We start from the raw sequence: 22820 nt of genomic DNA on the forward strand, positions 1-22820 counted from the left end.
GCTATCGTATGTCTTACAAATCGGATCTTTCTGAATAAAGATCTAAGAATATATACAAAATTGATAGTGTATCGAGCAGTGGTTCATCTGCACCCTGCTCTATGGATGTTAGACCTGGACTCTATATTGCCGTGATATGAAGAAACTACAACACTTCCACCAACAGCAGCTCGGATATATTACGAACATCAAATGGGATGACTACATTCCAAACACAACAGTTCTAGAGAGGGCAGATGAACAGTATTGAGGTCACCATCTTTGCTCACCAACTTAGATGAGCTGGGTATGTCCAGTGCAAGAGAGATGACAGACTTCCTCGGAAAATTCTGTATAGTGAAATCAGTACAGGCAGGAGACCCCATGGTGTCCACCTGAAGCACTATAAAGATCAGATTAAGGCCTTCAGGAGCACTGACATTGATCCAAGTACCTGGTACATTATTGCCGACGACCACACTCGCTGGCACACAACTAATGCAGCTGGTGTTGCACAATTTGAGCATGAACATCATAGACAGGAAGTAGAAAAATGACAAGAGGACATGACCTCCACCAATCTGGTTGTATGTTTCATGCGAGGATTTGTCTCCTTAGCCATCAAAGGCATGTGCATCCCTGGATTTGAATACTGGACGACTTGCAGGAGAAAGATGAATACTTGGATAATATTCATAAATTCTTATATATATTGTCAATTTGATATGCCCAACTAAGGAGCATGTTTGAACTTATTAGCCCTTTTTCTTCTTCTTTTCCCAATATCTCTTCACCCTCTCGCCATGTTCCTTTTTACGTTATTCAGTCAATCCTGTATTTAGTTGAGTGGGCTTTACATAAAATTTGTATTTGTGAATTAAGATTCTGAATTTTATTCTATCTTGAACGGTTTCTTCATTAATGCCAATTTCATTTAGGTCTTCACGGATTTCTTTTAGCCAATTATTGTGATTTTTTATTGATAAGGCTAAGTTTAAAATTTTCTCTGTGAGCCTGTTATTATCCATTCTATATGTGTGTCCATAAAATTGTAATCATTGTTTCCTGATTGTATCTGTGACTTTTTCTGTAAATTGCTACATTTCATGTGATTTCTTTTTTCATCCAAATTCTGTTTTTGCACTTTGGTCCTAAGATATACCTGAGGATTTTTCTTTCTTATTTTTCTATCATCTTTATTTGAGATCTGCCAGCAATTATAATAGTTTCAGATGCATAAGGTGCTTCTGTTTTAACTACTGTGTTATGTCATCATTTTGCCTTTTGACGTAAAGCAAATAGCAAAATAAAAATTTTTGCCTTTTTTGCTAAAGTTCTTTTATTGTATCTGCTCCAAGTAATTTTGTATGCTCTTTGAAGTTTTTCAATTCCTTCTTTGTTAGCTTGCTGATTTAACCCTGTTGGTTCAATAATTTTACCCAGATACTTAAAATTTGTCTACTTGAGCAATATTTTTTTTTTAAAAAGAAAGATTTGATACAATCTAATGTTCTTTCAAGACCAAAACATGTAATTATGTTTTTCTTTTCGTCGAGGTTTAACGTAGCTCTAACGCTTGAAGGTTTTCAGCAGTGCAAGGATGGAAAGGCTAGAATTAGGAAGGCAGCAGCTGTGGCCTTAATTAAGGTACAGATATTTGCCAGGTATGAAAATGAGAAACATTCTGTTTTTAATTCAGGTATCTTTTTCAGGTATTTTCTAAATTTATTTCATACTGAATTAGTATCGGCAGAATGAAGAGGCTCGCAGTTATAAATTTTCATTGCCATGCACTAAAACCAAACAAGGAAAGATGGACAAAGAATTAGACAAGGACATTTTTTATTTTTTCAGCAACTTCACAGTTGACAAAACAATTAAGTAACTTAAACATAATCGATTACTTAATGATAATTTACAATTCTACAGCAGTTTGCTAATGTTACAAGTGATTTCATTAAGCAAAGTTGTTTCCATTCCCTTTCTATGTCACGTGCATTTGAATCTCTAATTAAAATTATGTCAATGATTTTAGTTTAGCAAAGTAATTATACAAAAATTCATTCTTGGCCGGTGTATCTCCATTAGTTATGTACAAAATAAAGAAAATGATCCATTATGAGATATGTTCACTGTCAGATCAAGAGAGGACAAAAAACCAGAGATCGAGAGGCCTTAGCTAAGAAGGTTTACTTGTAAAACATTGCTCGGTAAATGCAGACTGACTTCGGCAAACCCAAACAGGCGTTAGTGGCCAAAGATTCTTTTTTAAGCACTTGATCGCCATAAATTCGATACAAAAATTGTTGCAAGTGGTTTAGGTGGTAGAGTAGTAGGGAGCTTGTATCATATTGCAAGGCCGAAGACGGATACTATGCAGTACATGGTCTTGTTCTCCCAGCGGACGGTACAACTACCATCGGTGCTGTTGTCCCAGTAGCAGGAACTAGCCGTATGGAGTCCTGCTCCATTCTTCTGCATGATGGTGCACGTAACTGGAACAATAGAGGCATTTGATACATGGGTATGATTGGAGAGAGCTGTAAGAAACACAATAGTAATTGTGAGAGGGGAATGGGAGGGGGACACAACAATTTGCTAGAGCATACAGATGAAAAGTGAAACAAGCATGCTAAATCCTGAAGACAAATAGGACCAAACGAAAATGAAAAGAGCTATGGAATAAGCAGCTGTGTACAAGGGAGTACCACAAGGATGTGGTTTATAAGTTCTATTCTTCCCTTTGTACATAGAAACAAGGCACTGCTTGCAAATGAAAAAGTGAAACAAAAATAAGACAAGATAGGCATGCATGTCTAACTGTAGAGTTTCATTTTTTTAAGGACAATACAAGTGTGTAGAAACACATAACTCAAAACTTCATGATCATGAGCCATGGGATCTATAATTCTAAGTGGACTTGAAGCCAAACAGATGCAATTTTAGTTTTTAGGATCTTGCATGCACAGACTGGATTTGACCAGAAAAAGAGGCCAAACAGTTAAGAACAAAGGCATGAAAACTACAATTACACATTTGATGCCAGCCTAAGCTGTAGGAATTTTAGAGGTGAGAAATTTCACAGATCAGCACATCATGTTCATTGTCATGTAAAATAATTCTGGTTCCTACATTAAATGCCCATCCAGAAAAAAATCTCATGTGAAACAGTTGCCTTAAAGAATTCTCATGGCACTGACCGCCATATTGATAATGAGGCTGTGGATTGGTGAACGCAATAGATCTCGCCCTAATGGTGCTGACTAAGAAGACTGTGGCCGTATGACATCATCACAGTTATTAATATCAATTTGTTATGAATGAAAACATATCCATCAGTAGGGTGTTGCTATAATTTTTATGGGGAAATAAAAAGTGTTATCTCCTGGAGAGAGTAAGGAAAATCACAGAAGATAGGCATGATGGAATGCTAGGATATTTTATAAGAGCAGGTTATCGGTAAGATAATCAAGAGTTACGGTATACTAATGGATGCCAAGAGCGAAAGAGAACTACAGGTTATATAAGCTGCTCAAAGGTGATATGATAACTGGTGCTTAGTACCCTTTGCTACAAGAAACATAAACCATAAACAAAGCAGGTATTTTTAGCGAGAAGAATTCAATAAAGCAGAAGTAAGATTTTTCCAAAAAGAAGTAATTTTTCAACATCAAGCATTAATTTTATTAGCAGGCTCTAAAGTGAAGAAAAGCAAAGAGAAATTACGAGGGGCGTACTATATTGTTTTACACTTTATTTTTTGTACATCCGGGTATGGTTCACATTTCACTTATGAAGGTGGTGAAGTGTAACTAGTGTCTTGTTCCACTGTTTATAAAACAGCACACGGACAGGGGCCAACGTACGCACTTGTCATAGACATTTCATAACACTGTCAGCGTAGTAGCAGACAACATGGAAAGCAACAGTCTGGGACAGCGCTATACCACTTGGTTCCTATGGAAAGAAGAAGACATGACACTGCAAAAATTCATCGGCGCTTGGTGGCAATCTGTGGAGAACATGCACTGTCATGGAAAACAGGGTGCACATCGGTAGACAAGGGAACCAGTTCTGGAAGGAATGTGACAGTGTCAACACCAGCCAACACTGCCCGGGTCGAACAGGCCATCCTAGGAAACAAATGCATCACATTTATGGAAATGGAGGCAGCCACGGGAATTAGCTGAAACACCATGCAGCGGATCGTGTACGGCCACTTTCACTTGGGGAAGGTGTCATCCATGTGGGTGACTAGACTCTTGTCTGCAGACAAAAAGCAGACATGTGGACGTGTGCAGAGAACCTTTGCAACGCCATGATCAAGATCCAGCCGACTTCATGGCTAGGCTTGTGACTGGTGATAAGACATAGCTCCATTACCATGAACCACAAACGAAACAACAATCGGTGCAATGGAAGCATAGGGGCAGTCCACCGCCAAAGAAATGTTGAACAGTGATTATCACCTGTTTGGGAACATGAAGAAACCTCTGCGTGGTAGCTGTTTTGCAGATTTTGTCAGAACTGGACACAGCTGTCAAGGCATGGGTACGCAGCACTCCACAAGAATGGTTTCAGGAAGGTCTGGAGAGACTGACACATCAATGGCAAAAGTGTATATAGTTACGAGGAGATTATGTTGAGAAGGTGGACATAACTGATGTGTATTGTACTTCATTTGGGTAGAAAAAATAAAGTGTAAAACAATATAGTATGATCTTCGTATTTATAAAATGTCCAGAGTACTGGAGTACTCCAGTAAGTGTGATACACTACCATATCTAGTATTCCACACTCTGAAAGCATTAAAAAAGAAAACTGATTTCTTAAGCCTTTGTTTGGAATTCATAACTAAGTGCAAGCAAATGATTAGCAATGCAGGCGACTAGGAGTTACCAAAATTTGGTAAGGAAATTAATAATTTCATGGCAAAATTCTGTAAGAAGGAAGGTAAATTGGCACGATATTTGTAGTAAATGATATTGAAAAGATTTGTGCACAGAATAGTTGCATGGAGAACTACAAATTGGTGACACGTCAACAATTACGCTGTGCTTTAATGGTAAGAACTTGCTGGTAACTACGAGACACATTCAGCAATGCTAATGCAAGCAGGAGGGCAGTGCAGTAGGAAGTAAAGGACTATTTCATATTAATGGCAAGGTAAGAACAGATAGGGGCACATTGTACATATGTTATATTTGTAGCAGTCAATAAATCAAGCCCTGTGCAAAACGCAACAAATCCATGCCATAAAACTTTGAATGCACATTTCAACTAGAATGAAAATATCAAACGGTGCTGCAGCAGAAGACATCAGGTACATCAAGGAATGCGAAAACCATTTTGTAAATGTGCTGGGGATGACCTGGAATATACGATACTGATACGGTTTTCCCAGCAAAATCATGAATGAGATAAAGCGTTTTCTACATTTCGTCTACCTACAGAATTCATACATCTCAACTAACCGAGCCTATTACTTCTACTGTTATCGCTTACTGCCATATACTTAACTTACCTCACAAGCTTACTGCAGACTTGTTGGGCTTTCAAAACTTCTGCTTCACAGACTGGCACTTTAACACCTACACAAAATAAGCCATAAATATCCAACAGATGTCGCATAACTATTTTACTACGGGAATGTTTTGAATTATTTGACTGAAAGGTTCGACAGCGCCAAAGAGAAAACGTGGATCGAGTCATACTAATTTCTTATCTACTGCACATATTTAGCTTTAAAATAAATATTACTAACCACATGCACATCAAATCGAAGGCAGCTCTATAGTTTTACAGCAAGTGAGATAGATTGTTTTCAATCCATGTGTGTGGTAATTTCAAAGCCATGATTAGAACCGCTCATTCACTATTTTATAACTTTTGACTTTCAAATTACTAGTCTAGATTCTAGAGTTCTGAATATTCCAGTAAGAACAGTGCCCAGTTTTATCAAGAACTACCTACCCGTCCTGACTCCCACGGGATCAATTTTGAATTTATAGTGACAACCCCGGTAAGATTTCCACGTAGATGACATTAGTTGTTTCCCTCAGTATATTCCTGCGTTTTTACTAAAACATTTTCTAAAGCATTCACACTGTAACGGGTATTTTCATCTTAATAAGTTTAACGAGGAGACTAACAATTTATTTTGACAAGGGCTACGTGACTACAATCAAAATATGGCTTCTGCTTTTACTGCAAACTGCGTCAATCGAGAGCTAGCTTGGATAGTTAGTAGTAGTAGTAATAATAATAATAATAATAATAATAATAATAATAATAATAATAATAATAACATTATTTGCTTTACGTCCCACTAACTACTTTTACGGTTTTTGGAGACGCTCAGGTGCTGGAATTCAGTCCTGCAGGAGTTCTTTTACGTGCCAGTAAATCTACCGACACGAGGCTGACGTATTTGAGCTCCTTCAAATACCACCGGACTGAACCAGGATCGAACCTGCAAAGTTGGGGTCAGAAGGCCAGCGCCTCAACCGTCTGAGCCACTCAGCCCGGTGGATAGTTAGGTACCTATATCGTCATTAACACTCATGGTTTAGGCAGCGTAAGATGAGAAAGCACTCAGATGGCCATTTTCCCTTCGACTTCTATCACTGGTTTTGCCAATAATGCTCTATACAACAATAGAAACCAAATCCAAATCTGGTTAACTCAAGATTAGCCCACAAAAACAAAGATGGATACCTACTGGGGAATGGTCCATAACAATAAGCACAGTTCCCAACATAAATGAGTTGTTAATAGCAATTTTTTTTTTTTTACAACTTAATTTCTAATAAGCATTAGACTTGCTTTATATGTACCTGGATTGAAAAATGCAGGCCAAATAGAAAAAGTAATGCCCCAATAGCTTGAAAGTAGTATATATTGGTATAACTGAGACTTCCTTTTCAAGTAATCCGATTCCATCAAGTCTTTCAACATTCAGTCTGCAAGCATCTATAACCCCCTGCTCGGAACTTATTTGCTTCTACAACTTGGAAGTAATTAAAAACCAAGATCTCCCATTGCCTCCTAGCTGTGTTGTGCTGAGTTCATTATTGTCTAAGGTAACCTTTTTGCCTACCTACTGCTTCACATGAACCCACCAGCAAAGCTCACTGCTATGCACAGCTTCAATCAGTGTTTTCATTCTTTCATAGTAAATGTCCTACTGTTAATGTACCCATAATCATTCATACTACCTCACATCCTTTTGTTACCATCATCATAGTATCTGTCCCCCAATGGAGCAGGGTTCACTGTTTTTTCAGCCAATCTCCACTTGGTTCTATTCAGTGCATCATTTGGAACAAGATGAACATAGCGCATGTCTTCTTGAAGGCGATCATGGCCGATTTCCAGATGGTGTGATGCAATGTGCCATCATTTCAATAGACGTACCTTCTCTACACATTATGTAGCCATTCCACCAAAGTCGGGTCTTTGCATCTTGTCTACAATTTGGGCAACTCCCATGATTTTCTGGATTTCTGGATGTTGTTGACATGATCTAGCCAGGTCAGGCCAACTGACCAGTGAAGCATGTGCATCTCCATGACATGAAGTGGTGTTCATGCTTCATTGTTGCTGGCCAGCATTCAGAGCCATACAGAGCGACTGGGCGAACAACAGTCCTGTATCTTGGACTTCACAGGTGATATAGGTATCTTTGGTGAGAACACCAGTAGTTTGCCGCCACTCCGCATTTATTTGTGCATGAGCATCTAGAATAGTGTCACACTTGGCAGTGACCAAAGAACCAAGATACTGTTCTACTTTATTGAGATCTTGGCCATCTATCTGAATGGTTCCATCTGTCTGTGGGCCGCACTCCATGTATTCAGTTCTTTTGGTATTCAGTTGAAGACCATGTGCTGATAGTCTTTCATTCCTCTTCTGAGCCTGCTCTGGAATCTGTTGACAGTCCTCAGCAGCCAGTGATGACTGGATATCAGAGGTGACTTTGTCCATACACAATATGAAGAGAGGCGGGACAAGGCCGATCCCTGGTGGAAACCAAGCTAAATGGTAGTAAAATTCCAGCAGGGCATCTGTTGTTACCTTCATCTTATGAATAAAACATCCTTGTCTCTTGTACAACAAAATAATGGAGATAGGAGCACACAATATTTCATCAACCATCCAATGTTTCACTCGAGAAATTTAAGAGAGACAGGAGCTATATTTAAAAACATAACTGTCATAATGCACTGTAATAAATATTAAGCTGAGAATTTCCTTTTAATCCAGATCATCCATTTGTTTGTTACAGTGTAAATTTTTTGATTGAGGCTTCGTACTTGCTACTGTGAAAACAATCTATTCTAATATGATCCCAGTTTCAGTCTAAGGGTAAAATTTGATGGAATCACAAGGCCAACTCAATAAATTCCCAGAGTGATCTCATAAACAGTTCACACTACACCTCAGACATCACTGGCCTTGCATCTTTTCAAAGCGGTCCCCATTTGAGACAGCGCTGCCACAATCAGGAAATATTCCAGGAAGTAATTTTCTAGCAGCGTGTTCAAAACGACTGCGATTCAGTTCAAATTTCCTCCACCATCTGAAATCTTGACACATTCAGCTTCATTTTCAGTGTGGGAAATGGGAAGAAGCCACAGAATCCAAGAGGGAGGATCTGGTACCATGATCACGTTATTCTTGGCCAAAATCCATCGAGTCAGGAGAGCAGTAATACCAATATCATATCATCTGATAGCCAAGCAGGCATCAATTTTCACTAAAGAGACAAAGTCTCTCATAGTGCATTGGCACTGCCGGTGGCTACAATTAGCCTATGCAGTGGCCCCCACGGTATGCACTAGCCAGCGTTTTGGTAGGTGTGCTAGGTACCAACTGATGAGCCCAACCTAGCACAGGAGGGCAAAACGCTGGCAACCAGGAATGATTTAGCTCGAAAATTTATAATGTCCAATAACGGACCATTTATATTGGTATTATAAATTTACTCATTCGGGGCAAATATTTCAGAATCTATATCATCAGGAGAGCAGTACGGACAGGTACATCGCCATGATGAATGAACCACGTGTTGTTTCACCACTATCAGGATGCTTACTTCTCACATCCTCCCTTTGATATTTAAAAAATCTGACATAAAAAGAAACATTATCAGTTTGACCAGGCAGAACAAACTTCTTATGAACAGGTCATTTGTGGTAAAAACAAAACAAAGTAACATGCACCAGGAGTTGCTTTTGACTTCCCTTGATTCCTTTGGTTGAGGTGACCCCAGACTTTTCCACTGACTGGACTGTTATTAGGTTACTGGGTTGTAGGTTTCTTCACCAGTAATGACATTGGAAAGAAAGGTAGGGTCACTGTTACACTGTTGTTTGAGGTCCAAACAAACATCAAGTCTTGGTTGCTTTTGGTCATCACTCAGGAGTCTGGGCGCAAACTTTGATGTAACACACGATCTTCTGTTAGAATTTTGTGGCAGGTTCCATAGTGCGCTGATGTCACCAATGGTTAGACAACTGACTTCAAGGATAGTTTGATGCACTTTTGCAATAATTTCTGGTGCTGAAGTAGACACCGGGTGACCAGGCAGAACACCATCATCATCTATCAATGTTCTGCTGCCTTTAAAGTGCAAAAACCACTCAAATGTTTGAGAATGTCACAAATCCTGCTCCCCGAAAGTCACCTTCAACATTTCACAACATTCTGAAGCTGATTTTGTTGCAAACATGCTGTTCAAGTAAATCCTCCATTTCACTATTTGCAAACGGTACATAGCACATAGTTACAAACACAAGTACAGCGTCACTCCTCGTGCACAGAACAAGCTGGTTTTCAACATTCTGAGTCATCATAGCACAATTGTACTGTTTTTGTGGGTTACACGTGATTGCTCCATATGATCGCAGGAAGTACAGCCCAGGAATGAAATAACTGGCCCTCGTATATAGAAACAACCCGAAAATTTGTCCCACTAAGGCCCAAGTTCCCTGTCTATAAGCAGACTGTCAATGGCCCCAATTCCACTGCAAAATCAAGAGAAAACATGCACGAAGGTCCACATCTAATTCTCCATTAACCATCTGACAACTTCTGAATAAGGTTCCTACAGGAACAGTGTAACATCTGTCATCTGTTTCTCTATATATTTGTGTTATATTGTACACTAATTGAATCGGTCATTGCAGAAAGGGCAAGGGTCAACACTTTGTGCGAAAACATGTTTCAAACTTCTATCAGCCATCACCGCAGAAAGGTCTTTAGTTATTGTCTCATGACTTTTCTGCAAGGACTGGAAAGTTATAAACCATCCTTTTGCAGACTAGTAGAGCTAACGTTAAATTATAGTTCCTACTGAAAAAATGTTTTTGCACAAAATGTTGAATCGTGCCTTTTCTGTAGTGAACGATTCAATTGTAACCTACAACAAACTCGTCCTGAACAGTTCTCACTGCTATTTCACGTTGGTTACAATACAATTTCAGCACTAATGTATCAGTATCGTATAATCCAGTATATCAACAACATACTTACTAGACATCTTAAATAAATGGCTTCATTCTTCGAAATAAAATCTATCTATTATAAGCATGCAAAAAAAAAACCTGCATCAGATTCTTAAACATATTTACAATAACTTTGAATAGGGATGATGATGGAATGAAGTAAGAGACAAAATGCAAGAACTTTACCTAGCATAAATTTACACAGATATATGAAATGAAAGCAAGAATTATTTTTCATTTAACACCTCAGACAAGTCTGGAAGAAGAGAGCATGTACTTAAAACGTAATCTGAAATATATCACAGACACAATTTTATACCTTCGTCTGCAAATCTATCATCTGTACGATTTTTAAGCCATATATATCCTTGCAACTGTATATAATAATAATAATAATAATAATAATAATAATAATAATAATAATAATAATAATAATAATAAAGGATGCTGTTAATTCGGATATCTAGTTTACTATATTGACTATGCAAATAATTCCACATTACATTTGTTTTTAAAAATAATGGTTTTAAATTTAAGGGGATTTAACTGACAAAATTATTTTTTAATAAGATAATTATTCTGAAATTTTCTGAAACAATTTTCAGTTATATTATTGGAATAAATTTGCTTTGTTCATCTATGAAAATAGGCAATGATATATGAACCTGAATTTAGCCCAACTCCTTGGCTGAATGGTCAGCATTGAGGCCTTCAGTTCAGAGGGTTATGGGTTCAATTCCTGCCCGGGTTGAAGATTTTAATAGCGTCTGATTAATTCTCCTGGCTCGGGGATTGGGTGTCTGTGTCCATCCCAATACCCTTCATATTCACACAACACAACACAATACACTACCAACCACCACAGAAACACACAATAGTGATGGCAACTCTTCACATAAGGTTGGCTTCAGGAAGGGCATCCAGCCACAAAACACGACCAAATCCACATGTACGACACGGAAAACCCCCTTTTGACTCAACAGGTTTTTGAAATGAACTTCCAGTTAATTAGGTTGCAAAGCTTTAAAAAAGTTTTAGGGCCCACCTTATTCAATACTGTACAATTTGTTGTCTAGATATAATAGGGAACATGCATGATCCGGGGTTTTAATTAAAAATATGCTAATCTGATTCAAAATTTCACACAGAATTCAAAAATGTGATCAGAATGTACAAATAATAAAAATCGAAATTAAAGTACGCGATCTCATTGGTCTGACGTCATCGTACAGGTTGACTGAATTAGCAGACGAAATAACGCATAGGGTGCTGTGAGAAGCAGGATACACTTCACGTATTTCTACTTTATGTTAGTGTCTGGTATAGTTAAATTCGAGGTCTATACATTGGATAATAATCTGAGTGGTATATTTTAGACTTAAAATGAATCCTGCGCAGACAGTGAGGCAGAAACCTTATAAATGGTGTAGAGTTCCGATGTGCAATAGCACATCGCATACCATCCCAAACAAATTGTTTATAAATGTTCCAAAGACCCTAAAACTAGGGAGAAATGGATTTTGGCGAGCCGGAGAAATGCTGGTGATTTATCGGAAAAGTCTACAGTTTATTTTTTTAAAGATTTTAACGTAAGGTGAATTTGTTTGAATTTTCAATCACTTTTCCGTGTCAGCTGTTCTAGTGGTAAAACTAAATTTTAATGTATGATGCTTTAATTAAATGCTTCAATTACATCTTGGAATATGAAAGTAATAAACAGTGCATTAATTAATGCTGATTATTAAAGTATTCTCCAAACCTAACCTATGTTTTGGGTGATCCGTGTCAAGGTAATAAATCAAAGGAGTTATGAACCATATTGACAGCTCTAATTCTACCAATTTATCTTGGTATGCGACAGTTATTTTGTCTTTACTGAAGAGCTTACATTTGTAAAGAAATTTAGGCTATAGCTAAATACTCTATAACATAACAAAAAATAGGCGTGCACATCATGAAAGAAAACAACGTGAATTTAACAAATGCATAACTGAACACAAAACCAATGCTTGTCTGTTGGGGTCTTATAAGTTAACAATGCTTTATAATAATTATCATAATATTAATGAAATAAATAACATAATTGCACACAGGTGAAAATAGTGATGTTGGTGTTTAAAATATTATCCAACTTAGCCTAAGTTTCAGGTTATACAAGCCAAGTCAATAAACCGAAGGGTAAAAATATCGGGCGAGTTGGCCGTGTGGTTAGGAGCGCGCAGCTCTGAGCTCGCATCTGGGAGATAGTGGGTTCGAACCCCACTGTCGGCAGCCCTGAAGATGGTCTTCCGTGGTTTCCCATTTACACACCAGGCAAATGCTTGGGCTGTACCTAAGGCCACGATCGCTTCCTTCCCATTCCTAGGTCTTCCCTGTCCCATCGTCGCCACAAGACCTATCTGTGACGGTGTGACGTAAAAAAAAAAAAGTAAAAGTCACAGCACCCAAAAACATTCCTGTATTGAACGACTAAAATGTCACCAGGACACTTTTCTTGCCTGATATGATCAGCTTGTTAAAAGCCAAATGTAATTAATGTTATTCGCTTTACGCCCCGCTAACTACTTCTACGGTTTTCGGAGACGCCGATGTGCATGAATTTAGTCCTGCAGGAGTTCTTTTACGTGCCTTTAAATCTACCGACATGAGGCTGACGTATTTGAGCACCTTCAACTACCACCGGACTGAACGAGGATCGAACCTGCCAAGTTGGGGTCAGAAGGCCAGCACCTCAACCTCTTTATCATGTTTAACTTTTCCCTCCACCAAGATATTTAATGTTTCTCTTTCATGGGCCCCAGAAGTGGGTAGGCCAGTTGTCCCAACCATAAATATATATTTTAAATATATATTTTTTCGGGAATGATAGATTATAGCCCTATAGTACTATGATCTTTCTTTTTATTTCTTAATCAGTTTATCCTTCAGGGTTGGTTTTCCCTCAGACTCAGCGAGGGATTTCACCTCTACCGCTACAAGGGCAGTGTCCTGGAACGTGAGACTTTGGGTATGGTGATACAACTGGTGAGGAGGGCCATTACCTCACCCAGGCGGCCTCACCTGCTATGCTCAACAGGGGCCTTGTTGGAGGATGGGAAGATCGGAAGGGATAGACAAGGAAGAGGGAAGGAAACGGCCTTGGCCTTAGGTGCCTGGAGGAAAAGTGGGAAAATACGAAAAACCACTTCAAGGATGGCTGAGGTGGAATTCGAAACCCCTACACTCAGTTGACCTCCCGAGGCTGAGTAGACCCTGTTCCAGCCCTCGTACTATTTGTTTTCAACTTTCATGGCAGAGCCGGGAATCGAAACCGGGCCTCCGGGGGTGGCAGTTAATCACATTAACCACTACACCACAGAAGCGGACTAGTACTATAATGCTACCTATATGTTTATGTTAGTGCTGAAATCCGATTTCTTACTTTACTAATGCTGAAAGCCCGAAAATGGGAATCAGTCTAGAAGGAAATGTTGAAAGTGATGCGATTTCTATCCAGGTTCGTTGTTATCCTATACTATGAGTTACAGTACATTGCACGTATATAAAAGACGCCACTTACAAACTTGCTTTTTATTTGCGAATTTCTGCGGTCACAAAAGTCGCTATTTTTCAAGAATGATGACATCTACACATGGTAAATTGTCTGACTGTGCTGTTTTGAACATTTCTTCTGTCATTTTGAAGTTATTTGCTATCACGAATAATAAAAAATCGGCTTTTAGTAACAGCTGATGTATAGTGGCTGGTAGAGCTGCATGCGGTACTGGATCGTGACCTCTCAAAGCGCCATTTACATCAGAGGCCGTTTCACTCGCCTTGTGGAAAGGCACTATTAAATATTTTTTTGAATGAATGAATGAAAACCTACAACCTGTTTTCCAGTCAATGACCGGGTCAGGGATGTAATGAATGAAGCAGATATAGGCTATTAGTACGATGGGGTCGCCACTCCCAAAGTGTAAACATTTTTTAAATGGTAGAAAACAATACTTACCACAATGTAATACGTTTACGTATTATTTCATTGGTGCACTTTACAAAAAAATTTTTTTTTGAAAATTATGCATGTTCCCTATTACAACATATTATGTTTATTCAGGAATATTTTCGACTCTATTCGGCGTCATCATCAGCTGAACAAAGGCATTGGAAAACTGGCAATCATATAAACATATAACTATTAACATTTTCACAAGTTGAAATGTTATAATATTACACTTGAATTAATTTAATTAATTTAATTTAATTGTAATATTATAAGATTTCAACTTGTGAAAATGTTAATATTTATAATGTTTATATGATTGCCAGTTTTCCAACGCCTTTGTTCAGCTGATGATGATGGCAAATAGCGTTGAAACTTGTCCTGAATAAACATAATATGTTGTAATTACATCTAGACACAAACTGTACAATATTGAATAAGGTAGACCCTAAAACTTTTTTAAAGCTTTGTAATCTCTTGTGTCAGACTTTTATTAATTACAAGATATTAGAATCATTCTGTATTGACGGTTTTCACTTTACAAAGGAAATTTAATATGTCCTCCAACTCAATACATATATGTCCTCCAACTCAATACATGCAAATCATCATTAGATGGAGTAATAATAGTCAAACATGTTTCAATTAGTTTGAGCCATCTTCAGTGAAAAAAGGTTAAAGTTTTTTTTACTTAATTGATGCTAAAAATTGTGTTAAAAACATAATGAAGAAAAGGATGAAAACAAAAGAGACTTCCTTTTATGGGGATGCCTCAAGGACAGGGTTTATCGCACAAAACCAAGAACAATTGATGCATTGTAATTGGAAATTGAAAGACAATGTCGTGAAATTCCAAATGTTCTGTTTCGTGATGTTTGCAAATCCATTGCTTTATCCATTATTTATAATGTCCAATAACGGACCATTTATATTGGTATTATAAATTTACTCATTCAGAACAAATGTTTCAGATTCCCTATGGGAATCAACATCTGTATCATCTGATGGCCAGGCAGGCATCAATTTTTGATAAGGAGACAAAGTCTCTCATAGTGCATTGGCACTGCCGGTGGCTGCAATTAGCCTACACAGTGGCCTCCACGGTATGCACTAGCCAGCGTCTTGGTAGGTGTGCTAGGTACCAACTGATGAGCCCAGCCTAGCACACGCGGGCGAAACGCTGGCAAACAGGAATGAGTTAGCTGGAAAATTTATAATGTCCAATAATGGACCATTTATATTGGTCTTGCTGAGTAGTAAAATCTTGGACTAAAATCCAGAGCCTACTTTTATGATGCAACTTTAAAATTAGTTTTAGCAACTGAGTTGAGTAATGCCACACTGCTCTCATATGTCACGACACAAAGTAAACACCATCAGACACGCAAGCTATTATCCACGGTAATTTAGTGATACAACATTACTACAGTATATCACACGTAGGAAATATCAGGTGAACAGCGAGTCCAGTCCAGTGGTAATGCTGGCATTGGCCAGAGTTGACAAGCCTGGAATCTCAAATTTTATGGGAACTGTGAGTGCGCTATCAGTCTGAGCTAAACAGTTGCTGAAACCGCACATGTACAGTAGTGTGCTTAGAAAGGTATGGCTAATAATATGCCCGAGTATTCTATGTTACGAGTATTATTTCCTGATTCCTACATGTATACAGAAGATTAAGAAAAAAGTTCAAGTTGTATTTCAATTCCAAAACAAGTTAACATTTTTCTGGAAATGCAGTGTATTTGAGATAAGAAGCAAAGACGACGTACAATGCGCACACGTGTTTACAGATTGTACCAATAATGTGCCAATAAATCTACCGACACAAGGCTAAGGTATTTGAGCAACTTCAAATACCACAGGACTGAGCCAGGACTGAACCTGCCAAGTTGGGGTCAGAAGGCCAGGTTAATGACACAGGAACATGACAGAATATGAGATACATCCTGATAGTCACAAGACCATTGGTCTGGACAGAGCTGGGGGCAAGCAAAGTGGGTTTAGGGGCATTAGCAGATACTGCAACCTATTCGTCATACTGCAACTACATCCGGCATGCAATGACATGTTACTTTCAAATTCTGCATTTTCATTATTTTCATGGCATGTGGTTGCCACGTTTCAGAGACAATAGTAACTATCATGCAGCTAACTGGAAAACAGAAAATGGCTGCATTTCAGAGAATGACATAGAATCAGTTTTAATTTTTCTACATTAAGTAAGAATACTTCTAGGAGCAGGTTGGTGGGTTACTGGCAAGCATGAATGAAGGATCTTTCCTCTCATCTACTTTAGGTATTGTTTCAAATAATTTTTGCATGATTTTTCACCTTCCTCAAAAATGCGAACGAGCTAGTAAAGTGTAACCAAATATTTACATTACTGATGTATGATGAATATAATTTCAGTTAGGCCTATTAAACATGTAGGCTACTTTTATACACAACTTCACCAAGCGAGCTGGCAGCATGGTTCAGACCATTTAGCTGTAAGCGAGCATTTGGGACCACGGTGGGTTCAAACCTTCCCACCAACAGCCTTGAAGATGGTTTTCAATAGTTTCCTATTTTCACATAAGATAAATAAGGCCATGGCCACTTCCTTTTGAATCCTAGCCCTTAGATATCCTTGGGTTCCCAAAACCTGTCTATGTATTACTGCCTTCTTAAACTACTAGGGAAAAAGAAACAAAACACACCTCCCTCTCAATCTTCCCTTCCATCATAATATTAGCTACTGTATTTATAGGCATTGATAATTATTTTGAGAGGGAAATCATTTATGCAATAAGAATTTTTATTTTAACAGCTTCTCTGAAATCCTTTTATGTGAAATATGAATGAGCATCTTATTTTTAATTGTACACACAATACTAATTGAATGCAAGTTCCATTTATAAGTACACTATGTGATCAAAAGTATCCGGACACCCCCAAAAACATACGTTTTTCATCTTACGAGCATTGTGCTGCCACCTACTGCCAGGTACTCCATAGCAGCAACCTCAATAGTCATTCAACATCGTGAGAGAGCATAATGGGGTGCTCCGTGGAACTCATGGACTACGAACGTGGTCAGGTGATTGGGTGTCACTTGTGTCAGAAGTCTGTACGTGAGATTTCCACACTCCTAAACATCCCTGGATCCACTGTTTCTGATGTGATAGTGAAGTGGAAACGTGAAGTGACATGTACAGCATGAAAACGTACAGGCCGACCTCATCTGTTGACTGACAGAGACCGCTGACAGTTGAAGAGAGTCGTCAAGTGTAATAGGCTGGCATCTATCCAGACCATCGCACAGGAATTCCAAACTGCATCACGATACACTCCAAGTACTATGACAGTTCGGCAGGAGGTGAGAAAACTTGGGTTTCATGGTCGAGCGGCTGCCCATAAGCCACACATCACGCAGGCCAATGCCAAACGACGCCTCGCTTGGTGTAAAGAGCGTAAACATTGGACGATTGAAGGTGGAAAAACGTTGTGTGGAGAGGCGAATCACAGTACACAATGTGGCGATCCGATGGCAGGATGTGGGTATGGCGAATGCCCGGTGAACGTCATCTGCCAGCGTGTGTAGTGCCAACAGTTAAATTCTGAGGCGGTGGTGTTATGGTGTGGTTGTGCTTTTCATGGAGCGGGCTTGCACCCCTTGTTTTGCCTGGCACTATCACAGCACAGGCCTACATTGATGTTTTAAGCACCTTCTTGCTTCCCACTGTTGAAGAGCACTTTGGGGATGGCGATTGCATCTTTCAACATGATCGAGCACCTGTTCATAACGCATGGCCTGTGGTGGAGTGGTTATATGACAATAACATCCCTGTAATGGACTGGCCTGCACAGAGTCCAGACCTTAATCCTATAGAACACCTTTGGGATGTTTTGGAACGCCAACTTCGTGACAGGCCTCACCGACCGACATCGCTACCTCTCCTCAGTGCAGCGCTCCGTGAAGAATGGGCTGCCATTCCCCAAGCAACCTTCCAGCACCTGATTGAACGTATGCCTGCGAGAGTGGAAGCTGTCATCGAAGTTAAGGGTGGGCCAACGCCAAACTGAATTCCAGCATTACTGATGGAGGGCGCCACGAACTTGTACGTCATGTTCAGCCAGGTGTCCGGATACTTTTGATCACATAGTGTATCAAGTGTCTGTGCTCAGACACACCGAGCAAAGTGCGTCACCAGCACGTGTTTGTCATGACTGGCATGCTTGCCTCAATCCTCTCGTAGTGGCCGGTGTCCTTGATAAGCTTGGCCTAGACCGATGGATTGTTGCTAAGAAACACCTGATTAACCGTTGGTAACATGACTGGCATACCTGTAGGCTACTAACTAAGCCATTAGTGCAAAAGAACAATGAGCTGCCAGCAACTTGTATGGTGAGAGTTGGTTTTTTTTTTTTTTTTTTCCAACTGGCTTTACATCGCACCGACACAGATAGGTCTTACACATGTATTGTATTGAATAGGTGGGTAAAGAAAAATATACTAGTGTTATTTAATACAGATAGGTCTTAAAGCGACGATAGGATAGGAAAGGTCTAGGAGTGGGAAGGAAGCAGGTGTGGTCTTAATTAAGGTATAGCCCCAGCATTTGGCTGGTGTCAAAATGGGAAACCACAGAAATCCATCTTCAGGGTTGTCGACAGTGGAGTTCAAACCCACTATCTTCTGAATGCAAACTCACAGCTGTGCGCCCCTAACCGCACGGCCAACTCGCTCAGTGCGTGGTGAGTAAACAAAAGTTCTAATTACATTGTTAGAACGTGACTACATGCCCTCAAGTGTTACATAATCTCCACTAATGTATGGACACTAGGGGTTGATGTTAACCAAAACGTTGGAGAAGAAACTGGAGGCATTTCAAATATGGCTATATTGTTGCATGCTTCGTACACGCTGAGGTGCTGGGTTGGATGGGCAACGAGGTGGAGTTGCTCAATAATATAAAGTGACCGAAACTCCCAATATTTTGGCCATGTGATTCGAAACAAGTACCACCTCCAGCAGCTAATCATTGAAGGCAAGATCGAAGGATGGCACAGGCCGGGAGGAGGAAGATCTCATGGTTCAAGAATTTGTGGATCCTCTGTCTCTGTTTTGAACGGCACCCTCAAAAGAAAGGACTACAATGATGATCGCCAATCTTCAATGCAGACACAGTACATGAAAAAGAAGGACTAGTGTCCTATATCGTGGGATATAGGTAATTTAAATGTTAAAGAGCCCTTACTAACACTGTAGCTATGTCAAAATAATGGATCTTGTGAAACCTTGACAGTTAAACAAGACTAGGTGTGGTCCCCAAATGGTCTCCCCATGTCCTCTCAGGTTCTGGAAGAGCAGAAAGGAACTGACGACCCTACCACAAACTCTGGCTCAAGATGCCTGATTAGTAGCCCTTGGACTTGCTGGGGTTACTAACTAGATGCTGACATTAAGGTTTGGATAAGGCACTTGGAAAAGCCCTTTCCTATTGGTATTTTGTGCTTTACATGCTGAATCAAAGCTATTTGCCCCAAAGAGGAAAATATTTTGCATCATTCTATATTATAAAAACAGACTTTTAAAGGGTGGGTGTGTGTGTGTGTGTTCTAATGCCAAGGCACTTTTAAACGATCCACTGGCTGTGATAATTTGCGATCTTCGTTTATTAGTGGACTTGGTTACTCCTTGCCTCAGAGGCGAAGATAATTATGCGAGTGTACGCATGTCTCTGTATATAATAAGGTGGGGAGAGGGTGAAACTAGGTGTCAGAGTATAGCCTACATCCAGTCGAATAGCATGCAAGGGTCTGTCAAGGCTTAAAATCCTCAGCATCACATGCATAATGTGGAGAGATCTGGAAATGAACTAAGGCTTTCGGCATGCAATCTAGTGATTTAGGAATTGTATACCACCACATCTGCTACCCTGCTGGACAACAATCTCATGGTGACCAAGGGACTTGAACTGGCTAACCACGTTATCACCACCAGTTAGGGCCGTAAAGTGGTTAATAGGCCTCTAGCATCCCCTGGAGTCCAGCTAAAATGTCACAAAAACTACAAAGTGACAATAAAGTAAGGTTACCTGGTGCATGGCATAACAAATTTTATCAGCACAGATTTCTTATTTTTATTGAATATGGCAGCCCTGAGGACAGACATGATGCAAGCTCTATTGGAGACAAAAGAAAACTTGTCTTCATCACACCCGGCCAATAACAAAGAAAATGGCCGCATATCTGCGATTTACACTGTCTCGGTTTTAATTCTCCTATATAAGTAAAAATCCTTCTAGGTGCAGGTTGGTGGGTCCCTGGCAAGCATATAGGAAGGATCTCTCTTCTATGCTACTACAGCTAGTGTTTCACATAATTTTTCTATGACGAATTTTTATCCACGACTGACCAACGAAAGCGCCACCTAAAGACTTTTGAAGGTGATTTTTAAAAATACAATCATAATCCAATTATTTTATCTCTTTTTGTAGGCATACAACTTAATAAAAAATAACTAACCAGTAGGCCCTAAATTTTCACAGGAACAAAAAATACTAAAAACTCATGTACACATCTTTTGCAGCATACAAGTTACTGCCTAGCTCCTTGGCTGAACGGTCAATGTAGTTGCCTTCAGTTCAGAGGGCTCCAGGTTCGATTCTCGGCTGGATCAGAGATTTTAACCACAAATGGTATGGCTCGGAGACTGAGTGTTTGTACTGTCCTCAACATTCCTGCAACTCACACACCACACACAACACTATCCTCCACTACAAAAACAAGCAGTTTCCATACACGGTGGATGCCACCCACCCTTGTTGCAGGGTCTGCATTACAAGGACTGCACCAGGCTAGGAAGAGCCACTCAAAATTATTATACCGTAGGTTACTGTGCACGAAAATACTTGAGATTAATAAATTACACTAGTGTCCTAGTTCTATGATCCTTATCAAACATAGTTAGGTCAACTACAACAGTCATGAGAAATAAGAATCCTGAGATGTGTTCAACAGAATGATTAATATAAAAAAACACCACAAATTACTTGGGCTAGAGAATTTCAGGTATGGCCTATGTACCTTAAATCTCTTGTAGGCCTACTACGAAAGTGGGAAAACTTAATGTATAGAAAAACACGGATCACGCTGAAATGAGTAAAACTGTGCGAGGAAAGTGGGTGCACTGTGACAGATGTACCTCACGTGCTGAAGCCTTGAAATTTATTTATGATTTTTTAAATGACGAATTTTTCTTGTACAAGTAGCTAATGGTGTTGGATCCTCTGTGAAATTACTAGGAATAATAGTCTGAGGTACAACATGTCAGTATGAGTGTGCAAGAACATTAATACAGCTCATCCGATTATAATATAACCTGGAATGGGCAACATAGCGGTATAAAGATATCAGAAACTTATAATTAATATTAATATCAGTACCGGTACTACCACCAGCTGAGTGCAAGTTTAACCTTGTCTCACAAACTGAAAATTCTTCTAAATCTTTCCAAACATGGTAAACTAATGGAGTACCGATACTTCATTACAGGTTAACTCTTTGGTATCACCTTAACATCAGTGTCATCAATTTAATAATTGAAAATCAATGTTATATCGTACAGCTGGAAAAAAATTCTCCAACCGTGCTCCCAATAGCGTACGAGAATTCGACAAGTAAGGAAGATCATTCGGCCAAATATCCGAATAATGAAACCGATTAGATTCTCTTTAGATATCTATTTATAAGATTGAAGGCAACAATGTAATATTCAGGTTTCCATCCGATATTACAAATGAATTAAGAACAACACAGCACAAACAACAAAGTAGTCACAACCTGCAATTGCTCTAAATTGGATTCAACATTTGAAATATACTTACCAATATATTTAAAAGGCTTTTGAAGTTTCGTCAAGGCACCTAAACATGCTTCAACAACCGACGATGTCCATTGATTAACTTTATTATGCTGGTAAGCATTTCCTCCAATGGTATTTTCTATAGCTTCTTTAATTATTGCGCTGACTTCGTCCACAACAAACTGAGTCTGAAGACAAAAATCAGAAAATGCAATAGTAAGGTGACAAGAATCTGTAACATAGGCACAGGAGGATTATAAGATGCACATTACAACTTACTTCGTCCGACGCTTCTTCCATGCTGATTTTCAATTAATTTTGAATATTAAAAGCTCGGCAATGGACTTAATCAGTAATTTGGAGATACACCATGCACTAAAGTTCGAAATTCTCTATCACCTGTTAAAGAAGTATTTGACAGAACTTAACCAATCTCAATCATTGATACATTTACCAAGGTGACTAAATCTCACGTGTTTGAGATTGAGTTTCCATG

The 22820-nt window shown here is 39.1% G+C and overlaps 1 protein-coding gene across 1 annotated transcript; it reads right to left on the reverse strand.

The window, feature by feature from the left end:
* Positions 1-1804: 1804 nt before the first annotated feature.
* Positions 1805-22799, reverse strand: Dlc90F (dynein light chain 90F). Its single transcript, XM_067156856.1, has 3 exons — positions 22604-22799; positions 22347-22512; positions 1805-2474 (listed from the first exon to the last, which is right to left on the reverse strand). Exons 1-3 carry the CDS (start codon positions 22622-22624, stop codon positions 2326-2328), a joined length of 336 nt encoding a protein of 111 aa, XP_067012957.1. The 5' UTR covers positions 22625-22799; the 3' UTR covers positions 1805-2325.
* Between the last annotated feature and the right edge of the window lie 21 nt (positions 22800-22820).

This window comes from Anabrus simplex, chromosome 13 (assembly GCF_040414725.1).
Source record: "Anabrus simplex isolate iqAnaSimp1 chromosome 13, ASM4041472v1, whole genome shotgun sequence".
Lineage (NCBI taxonomy): Eukaryota > Metazoa > Arthropoda > Insecta > Orthoptera > Tettigoniidae > Anabrus > Anabrus simplex.